We start from the raw sequence: 9952 nt of genomic DNA, 5'->3' as shown, positions 1-9952 counted from the left end.
TTTTTGATCATGTAATAAAAAAATAACTTCTATAAAAATATTAATGGCATAACATTTAGTAAGAATTATGAGATAATAATAAATTTTTATGGGATAACAATTTTTGTAAATCTTTAAAAATTGAAGTTTTAGTTTGTAACAATATTGAGTGTTGATATTTTAAAAGAAGAAGTATGGACGAAAAAGTTGGACAAAAACACTTAAAAAAATGTTTTTTTTTAAAGATTATTAAAGTGGTACAAGCTTTAAAAATTATTATAAAAATAGATAAGTTCTGCAATTTAATTCGACTTAATTATAAAATTTTTTTGTTGGTTTAACACGATTTTTGACTCACTAAAGTAAAGTCGTACTAATTTGATATAATTTTATTTTGGTGCATTGTATTTTTTTATTTTAATTAAAATCATACCAATTTGGTATGCTTTTAAATAAACTGAGATACAAATTGAAATCATCTTAGATTGATACGATTTTATTTTAATGAATTCAAATCATGTCAAATTGACACAACATATTTGTAATGAACTCAAACAAAATTATAAGACTCTCCCATCTTCTGTAAATCTTTTTGTTTTTCTCAAAAAATTATACTATTTTGATAATTCTTTTTAAAATATTGCACTACTTTAATACTTTTGGAAGTTAACCAATATCGGAGTTCAAGTGTTTTGATGGAGGTGTGAATATGGAGCAAAGACTGATGAAAATGTTAAACTCTAATAGCTATGTGCTTTCATGGTTTGTGAATATCAAGCCCGTGAGTGAGCTCATGATACTAGTTTTATACCTCTAATAGTTACGTATAGGGGTGTGCTTTTAAACTTGTTTTATTTGGGTAATATGAATGACATTAAATACTATAGAAAAATAAAACAGAAAACTACTCTACACTTAATTCATGACTAAATATGAGGGATTTCTATTGCTAAAGAATGGATCTTCTAATTTAATTCAAAGTAGATTAATAAATGCACTGGACGTGCATATCATCCTCACATATAAGAGTAGAGTATCGTTGAAATAATGCGAGGACTATCTTGCCTTGTTGATGAACTTCTCTAATGTGTTCTTCGCGTTTGTTTGGTAGATATCTCATTTACTCATTATTCTTCTGCTGCCTGTGTGAAAATATAGGTTTATAATGTGACTGGCAAAATAATAATTGAATCATGGAAGTTTAGACTTTGGTGAAAATATTTCTTATATTTTATCATAAAACTCAGATATAATTTGTATAAGTAATGGATCGGTTAATAATTGTTTTACTAATGTTCTTTGGTGATGGGTAGGTACAACTTCAACTTAACTTCCGTTTCCCTCCGTTTTACTTTTAAACACGTGTCTGGGTCGATTTCGTCTTTGTTTCATCTGCACTGCAAGTTCCATTTGTTTCGTTTGAAATTTGTTGTAGTGGCGACAAGTTAGAGCGACGTGTCGAATTAAAGTGCACGCCCACGGTAGTACACGAATCACCTGATTCACGCCCTCTACCCTCCCCTTCACCTTCTTGCGATCAAAAAATTCGAAACCATAAACCTTTTCACAGGTCACAATCTCCAATTCCCCATTTTTTTTGTTTTCATATTTTTGAAAAAATAGAAAATGTCATGGTTGTCTCGCTCCTTCTCAAATTCTCTCCGACTCGATGGCGATGGAGATCACGAAAACGACACCGTACTCGATCCACCTACCACGTCATTGAGAGACCCCCTGCAGCCGCAAGCACGAGAAAATGAATTCAGATCAGAATCAGAAGAAGAAGACGAAGAAACGGAAGGTCGTGGAGTCAAAGAGGACCTCGACGAAATCAAGCAAACCCTAACTCGTCAATTTTGGGGAATGGCATCCTTCCTCGCTCCGCCGTCAACGGATTCTCATTCTCATTCTCTTTCTCTTGCTCATACTCAATCCGATCCCTCTTCGTTTATCTCCGATCAATTCAAGCATCGCTCTCTTTCTCCGAACGAAGAACCGCAGTTGGACGAGGCTGCCGTTTCCAATCGCTCTAATTCGATTTCATTGGGATCCGATTCGGAAGGGGATTGCGGTCCAGAACAACGCGCTGTTGGAATCACGGAGGAGGTTTTGACCTTCGCGGTGAACATCGCTATGCATCCCGAGACGTGGTTGGATTTTCCTATTGACGAAGAAGACGACACCGACGGTAAATTCATGCAGACACTCACTAGAGAGAAATGCTGTTTTTAATTGGATCAGATCACAGAACGATTAATGCACATTGAATTTTTAATTGGCTGTAGTAGTTGTAGATAGATCGGATAGCTCATGACTGTTAGTTACACCGTATGATACATGTTAAATTCCTTCGTAATTTAGATAATAATGTCTTGACAGTATGAGTGATGGTATGGTTTCTCGTGTTGCGTGATTTAATTGATTTCTTTTACTCATTCGTTACATGTTGTTTGAGATTTTGACGAGGTGAATTCTACCTGTAGATTTTGACATGTCTGATGCACAAAAACAGCATGCAGCGGTTGTTGAAAGATTAATTCCTAGATTAGCTGCGCTCAGAATTGAACTATGCCCTTGCTTTATGAGTGAAAGTTATTTCTGGAAAGTGTATTTTGTACTTTTGCATTCGAGGCTTAACAAAGAAGATGCAGGGGTTTTGTCTACATCCCAGGTCAGTTACATGGGCTTTTGCTTTAAACTTTCATGTCGCACTTGCAATCACCTTCACTATGCGTTTTGCAACCTATTGGAAGATGTTGATGAAGTTATTTTAAAATGTTTCACCGTTATATTATGATTGCGTGAATCCTTTGTGCTAGGAATGATTGTTCCAATATCTTTAATTCATGGACGGACGAGCTCGTAGTTTGAAAATACATGGTTTTCAAATATACCTAATGGGCTTATACTTGGGAATTAAATTACCAGTTAAAAATGGCCAACCATCCACATTGTGATTAACTGGGGAATGCTTTTGGCGTGTGAATAGTTTTAAAATATAACTAATCAGTGGAAGTAATAAATCAGGCCAATGATACGGAGTCCAAAAGCTACCGTTCTGTTGCATTTATGTCCTTCCTTCATGCTGCTCAGTTCCCAACTTTATACGTTGTGGAATTGGATCATTTGAGCTAAAATCCCTCACACAAACACACACATTCGTGTATTTCTCAGTGGTCCAAGTTACTTTATAATAGAATTCGTAGAGTCTGTGTTTTCTGATTTGCCCTTTATAATGTGAACGATATTTAGATACCTGTCACTTGTGAACTTTCCAGACGAACTTTTTTATAATAACTTCTAAGAGAGATAAATAATTAAACGAACTTCTTCATAAGTTAAAATTAGCTTATGGACAAGTTAAATATTAAAATTTAGAAAACTACGTGAGAGAGCTTTTATAAATTAGTCTATGGAAAAGCTAACTTCAATCCTTATTCTTTCTTTTTTACCTTATGAAGAAGTTCGTCCAATCAAACTTGTAGGAGTTTTCTTTGGGTTTCAAAATATATTCTCCTTACCTGTCCATTTGTCTTTCTGTTTTCTCTTTTACTATAATAAGCCAAAATCTATTTGTTATGCACTCCATGTTGTAAAATATATTTATTCTGAGTTTTATTCTCTTTTTCTACAATATATTTAGCAATCTTTGATTCTTTTAGCAAGGAAGATTACTAAATTATATTGCACTTTTATTCACTACTGCTTCTCTATTATGAAAAATATATTATTATTGATGATGCTGTAAATGTGTAATCCTTTTGTCTGTTCTAAATCTTAATGACACATATTATTGATATTGACATTGTTTACAATAAATAAGTTCTTATAATCTGCATTCTTCAAATATTATCTCTCATTTAAAAGATAGACAAACAGTAAGTCTTGAGAAGAAAAGTCTACCTTTTTATGTATAAGGCGAGCATATATTTTATTCTCTTAATTGATTAATTATACTTCTGCATTATGATTGGATGGTTTGTATTTAATTTGCTGAAGCCGTTTCTTTTTCCAGCTTGAAATGTTTATAACTATTTTGAAAATAATATAGTTTGAAATTGGAGTAAGGTCGATCTATCATTGTTTCCTATCAAGAAAAATTTATTTATTTATTTAAGTGTGCCTTTGCTTAGGTTGGTTTAGTTATCATAAGAATATTGGTTTCTAATGTTATATCTAATATTTACTGGCACTTCTAGATTAAGCTAGTGTTATATCTACCTTAATAGTTACATGAACTTTTCCGATGTCTTGGTTTTAACACTTGCAGATCACGGCAGCTAGAGCAATGTGGATGCAGGAGTTGCATAAACAAACAAAGCCTGACTTTGAAATTTTTGGAAGAAGTGCTTCATACCCAAAAGACAATGCACGGTACAATGAATTAACTCCCAGCCTATTAAATGATGATTGTTCTGATGACATGCCTAATCCGACATATGGATATAGAACAACCTCTTTCTCCGTAAGGACAGATTATGAGACTGATAAATACATGGTTGAAACATCTGGAACGCATCTCACTGATAAGTCTGTTATTGAGGAAAGGTCAATTATTAAAACTGATAACAAGGATCCGAAATGTGGTCGACCCTCTCAAATTATTATTAAGGATTATGATGAAGAAGACGATGAGTGGCCAGAGGAAGATTCTGATTTAGGAGAATATGGTGGAACAACTCACCCCATAGTAAATGAAGAAGACATATCCTTCAGCGATCTCGAAGATGATGACTATGGCATTAAACCTGTTACTTTAAGTACAGGTGGTTTGAAGTTGGTTTGAAACTTCAGTCTAGACACAACCGTGGTCATTTTAGGGCCTGTAGATCGTCACTCAGCACTAAGAACAGTTTAGAAAGTTGTCCGATGTTTGGAAAAGCAAGAGTGCTGGTGTCTGGAACATTCTTTTGTATATAAAGAATGGTGAATGAAGTTGATAAAATGTCGTGATGCTATGCGAAGCTGTAAAAAGAACTTGCTAATCCTTTTTTCCGTACATCTTTTTTGCCGCAAGGCTAGGTATGGGTTCTAAGTTGCAGGCCGTATTTTGAAACAACTCATGAAAATGAAATAGTGGAACTAAGTGTGATTTATGTTAATCCCTGTTCTTTTGAGATTCGGAATAAGAATGTGGGATGAAATGTATGCTACAATCCGAAGGACAGCTCTCTTTCTGAAGGTACATCATATAGGTGGAAGAAGTGTATATAAAATCTCTCTTATTTGTCCTGAAAAATAGATATTGGATTTTCTCGTGTACTTTTGGCGGTTGTAGTGAGCTTTGGGGTGCTCTTTCGTTCCTTTCTATTTTGGGGTGTTTGTCCTCCTGATTTGCCTTGCTGTAACTGTGTCTGAAAACAATGACGTGATTATTTGAACAACTTTGAATGATTGGATGGCATGATATGAAGGAGAAACAGAAGGTTGTAAATTTGGAAGGGAGAATTTTAGTTTTTACAATGACCTGAGTTCCGTTGTGCATTAACGTTTTACAGATATACAAACGATATTCTAATACCTATTTTAAAGGTGACGAATGATTGATATTTCAAGTTTTTACAGGAAATTACACATTACATATACTTTTAACATTTTTAAACTTTTTTTTTTCACCCTGAAGGGAGTGTTTAATGGGGAGTTTTTCAGGCATCTTAAGCTGCGAATTAGAATCTTATATTTGGAATGAACTAGAAACATAAATATAAAACAAATATATTTCCCTTACCGGAATGATATTTCGGAATAAAAAATATAATCTACCAAATATTCTCTCAAAATAAACGAAAGTGAGATTGATATAGATTAGCGTATGTGGGTAGTTGATTTCACTTGTCGTTTCCTCGGTTGACTTTCAATGAAAATGTAAGTCTTGTTGACCGCCAATTCACGGCTAATCTTTACGCTAAAAAGGTGAATTTGTTTGAATACTTTTGGAATGTTTGGAATTTCAAAGAATTGATAACGCATAATTAAAATAGATTTGAAAGTCACCCAACAGCCAAAAACTTTTAAACCTCTTCCGATTTTAACTACTTTATAATCTTTGAAATTAAGGGAGAAAAGAAAAGCATTTATTTTCTTTTAGCCCTTCTGTTTTTCTTCTGCGTGTGCAGCTCCTTTAACATCTCCAAAATCTCAAATACATTCATCGACAAGAGTGTCAAAGTTGTTTTTTTTTTGTTATGTCGCTTCAATTTGAATTATCAAAAGTGTTTGGGAAAAAAGTTTACTTTAACAAAGCCTAAAATTATTTCACATAAAGCAGTGTAAGAAGAAACCAACATTTTTGGTAGATGGAGAAAAGGGCATAAGTTTTGTGCTTTGAGGAAATTATTCGATGACATTGATTTTTATTTTTTAAATGGGGAATTATCAAATTGTATGGATTATTTGAAGTTTCAGTACACTTATTTTTAGTGGAAGCCATCAAATGGATTGAATAATACAACGTGATAAACCAAAACTTGCGTGAAATTTTTGAATTGAACTCATAACTGGCAAATAATGAATAAATTAAAAAGCCCACATGTAGTTCACAGTAACATCTTAAGAAATATTTAAATATGTGTTTTATCCCGTGAAAATTATAATTACTCATTTTTCAAAATTTTGGCTCAAATTAATTTTTCAACTTCAAAAATATTTTGATTTAGTGGTATTAGCTAATTTTTTTGAATTTATTTAAAGTTTGATATATGATTTATAATATTGTTTGATTTGTTTATATAATTTAATTCTTTTTTTTTTTGAAATAATGAGTAATTTTAGTTTCAATTTGAGCTAAATATAAACTAATTTTAATTTTTAATAAAAATTAAAGGATCAAAATATATTTAATTCTTTAAAATATTAATAAAACATTTTTAGTCATCGACACGACTTCAAATGGTTGTTAAAATGATGATGAAAATATTGAGTTGATGGGAAAAGAAAGAACGAAACCTAATAAAATCTGTTTACATTGTCCACTATAAATGTCTCATTTTATTAAACACTGATAGAAATCCTTATATTTAATTGAAAGTTAGTGTCGGAAAAAGGTTTATATTGTAATTTAACTAGTGTCTATACCCTTGCAATGCATGAGGTCCTTTTAATAATTTTATAATTAATTTATTTTATGTAATTTTAAAAATATTTATTTTATTAGACAATGTAAAAAAAAGAATATATAAAATTATTAATAAATTAATTTTGAAATGTATTGTTACTTGAGATTGAATCTTCTAATTTTTATTTGAATTTAATTATAAATTTTAAACTTGAATTAGAAAAGGAAAAATCTGAAATGTGAATTTTGTATTAATAACTCATTAAATTAAATAAAGAAAAGAAAGAGAAAAATTGTATAACTTTGAAAGGGTTATCGAAATTTATATTGCGTAAAAACGGAAACATGATTTTGTATCATTAAGATCAAGATACAAATATTAATAATTCGAAGTAATATTAAGCATTAAAATAGTGTTAATAAATGAAATAGCAATAACAGCAAAATAGTTTAAACAATTTCAATAGAAAACAAAATCTAAATGGCAAAATCAATATCAATATCTTACATAGACAAATACATTAGATAAAAAAATTCAAACATATAAATGTCTCATTTTATTTTATTAAACAGTGACAGAAAAATCCTTGGATTTAATTAAAAGTTAGCGCGTGGAAAAGGTTTCTATTGTAATTAATAATTTGCAGTGAATTACGTTGCATTGCATATGATGGTATGTTCAACAACCTTATGGTTTGGCGCGTAATTGCACGATGATGATTGTGCTGTGGTATATTAATTACTCAGCTAAAGCAAAGTTAGAAGAAGTAGGAGGAGTGTGTTGTGATGACAGAGAGGTGTTATTTCCCTCCAACCATTCAGATTTCAATAACTAACTGCATTTATTCATTTCCCTCTTCCTTTCTTCTCGCTGCGTGCATCTTCCCCTCTTATTTTTTGGGTCAATTATAGATCCGATATCAATCGCTGCATTACCCAACAAACCAATCTCACTTTCATACAATCCATAGGGTTTTTTTTTTTTTTCACTCTCATGGACCTTCCGCTTCTCAGGAATTGGCTCCAATATTCTCCAAGAAAAAGAAAATATCTTCTCCTAATTGCGTTCTTCGGTGCCTCCGGTTACGCCGCCTACAGGGCTTACAATTCACCCTATGTTGCTCAGAAACGCCGCCGTATTTCCAAGCTCCTCAGAACCTTCGTTACCGTCGCCGAGTTAATTTCCGATTCTGCGCACTCCCTCACCGTTATCTCTAACGACTTGCACCAATTCCTCGCTTCTGATTCGGACGAGATACCCACCAGTTTGAAGCAATTAGCGAAAATCGCCAAATCGGAGGAATTCTCAACGTCGCTGGCTAGGGTTTCCGAGGCTGTGACGATTGGGATTCTGTTAGGGTATAACTCACGGGTGGGTGAGAATAATAACGGTATTGCTCCCTTGGAAATCACCGCGGAAGCTTCTAGATTCACGGATGGGGTGTTAGAGAAACTATTCTCGAATGCTGGGACGGGTTTTGCGTCCGTTGTGGTTGGGAGCTTTGCGAGGAACTTGGTTTTGGGTTTCTATGCTGCTGAATCGACGGGGGAGAGGTCGGAGGTTCCTAGATGGGTTAATGCGATTTGTGATGAGAGGTGTGGCAAGCTTATTGGGGATTGTGTGCAGATTTTTGTGAGCACTGCGGTTGCTGTTTTTCTTGACAAGACCATGAATGTGAATACCTATAATGAAATGTTTGCGGGGTTGTCGAATCCCAGGCATCAGGAGAAGCTGAAGGAGGTTTTAGTTTCCATTGTTAATGGGGCTGTTGAGACTTTTGTCAGAACTTCGCACCAGGTTTTGTCTAACCGGAGTGGGAGGTCGAATTCGGGTTTATCTATGTCTTCTGTTGTTGTTCCTGCAAGTGACGACGGGTGCCTGAAACAGGAGGTTTTTCTGCAGCAGGTCAGGATTGGAAGCTCGGTTGGGGGGTCTCAGGATGCTGGGTGGTTTGAACAGATTAAGTCAACGCTGGCGGTGCCGGCTAACCGAAGGTTTGTGCTTGATGTGACTGGGAGGGTAACGCTTGAAACGGTGAGGTCATTTGTGGCGTTTTTAATGTGGAGAATATCGGATGGATTCAAAAGTAGTGTTTGTAAGGTTCATGATGAGGTAGTGAACAGAGGACTAGAACTGGTTAGATATATTGGAGCCAAGTCATCGGTTATTTTTACCTTGTGCCTTGCTTTGTATTTGCATATTGTGGGTGGTAGTAGGATTGTTTTGCCTGCTTAGTATGATGTTTCAGCCAACCTCTTAATTGTAATGCAGTTGGGATATAATGCAGAAAAATCAGATCTTTCGGTTAGGTGGCATATATATGTTTCCAGGTATCAAATCTGAGTTCATATTTCAGTAGGGGAACTAGAAAAAAATTCTTGTTGTAGTGTTCGAATTACTGCTTTTGGTCTATTCTCCATACCCAAAAACAGAGGCAGTGATTTGAGCCATCTTGCTCAAATTTACTTTGCTTCAATGCTGGATTCATATAAGCACAACACCTCAGAAAACTTGGATGATTATTTTATACTTCTTTCTTGAATGGAAAACTAAGTTGTTCCATCATTGTTATGGTTAAAGCATATTCATCTACAGCAGTGTTTGAATAACGGTTTTGTCGGCACCAACCTGGCTGGTACTAGATTAAGTAATATTCTTCCATCTATTTTTTGTAATTTGTAAATAATAGTCTTCTAGTTAGCCTTCCATCCTTGGTTTGTTACACTTAATCTCAGTCATAAAACCTAGATTTAGTGCATTTATTTATTTTTTTTTGTTTTTTATATGGCAAATCGACATTCATATTTGTCTGAATATACTGTTTTCCTTTCTCTATAAAGTTTAGATTTAGCAGATTTGACTCTCTGCAACTGCCAATTGGAACTGGCTGTCGGGTTTGTATCGGACTAATTTTGAGA

The 9952-nt window shown here is 33.9% G+C and overlaps 2 protein-coding genes across 2 annotated transcripts; both read left to right on the top strand.

The window, feature by feature from the left end:
* The first annotated feature begins 1409 nt into the window (after positions 1 to 1409).
* LOC114164110 lies at positions 1410 to 5450 on the top strand. The gene is made up of 3 exons (XM_028048634.1): positions 1410 to 2167; positions 2463 to 2650; positions 4250 to 5450. Exons 1-3 carry the CDS (start codon positions 1606 to 1608, stop codon positions 4763 to 4765), a joined length of 1266 nt encoding a protein of 421 aa, XP_027904435.1. The 5' UTR covers positions 1410 to 1605; the 3' UTR covers positions 4766 to 5450.
* Positions 5451 to 7773: 2323 nt separating this feature from the next.
* On the top strand, positions 7774 to 9556 carry LOC114164377 (protein PHLOEM PROTEIN 2-LIKE A10-like). Its single transcript, XM_028049026.1, has one exon. It carries the CDS (start codon positions 8028 to 8030, stop codon positions 9267 to 9269), a length of 1242 nt encoding a protein of 413 aa, XP_027904827.1. The 5' UTR covers positions 7774 to 8027; the 3' UTR covers positions 9270 to 9556.
* The last annotated feature ends 396 nt before the right edge of the window (positions 9557 to 9952 follow it).

Source organism: Vigna unguiculata, chromosome 9 (genome assembly GCF_004118075.2).
Source record: "Vigna unguiculata cultivar IT97K-499-35 chromosome 9, ASM411807v1, whole genome shotgun sequence".
Taxonomy (NCBI): Eukaryota; Viridiplantae; Streptophyta; class Magnoliopsida; order Fabales; family Fabaceae; genus Vigna; species Vigna unguiculata.
This window is presented reverse-complemented; position numbering and strand designations above follow the sequence as displayed.

What these genes read in the sequence shown, in the direction of transcription:
- LOC114164377 (XM_028049026.1), top strand. Translation starts at nt 8,028, where the DNA reads ATGGACCTTCCGCTTCTCAGGAATTGGCTCCAATATTCTCCAAGAAAA.
- LOC114164110 (XM_028048634.1), top strand. Translation starts at nt 1,606, where the DNA reads ATGTCATGGTTGTCTCGCTCCTTCTCAAATTCTCTCCGACTCGATGGC. An exon ending in CGAAGAAGACGACACCGACG is followed by an intron (nt 2,168 to 2,462) that starts GTAAATTCATGC and finishes TTCTACCTGTAG; the next exon opens with ATTTTGACATGTCTGATGCA. An exon ending in GGGTTTTGTCTACATCCCAG is followed by an intron (nt 2,651 to 4,249) that starts GTCAGTTACATG and finishes TAACACTTGCAG; the next exon opens with ATCACGGCAGCTAGAGCAAT.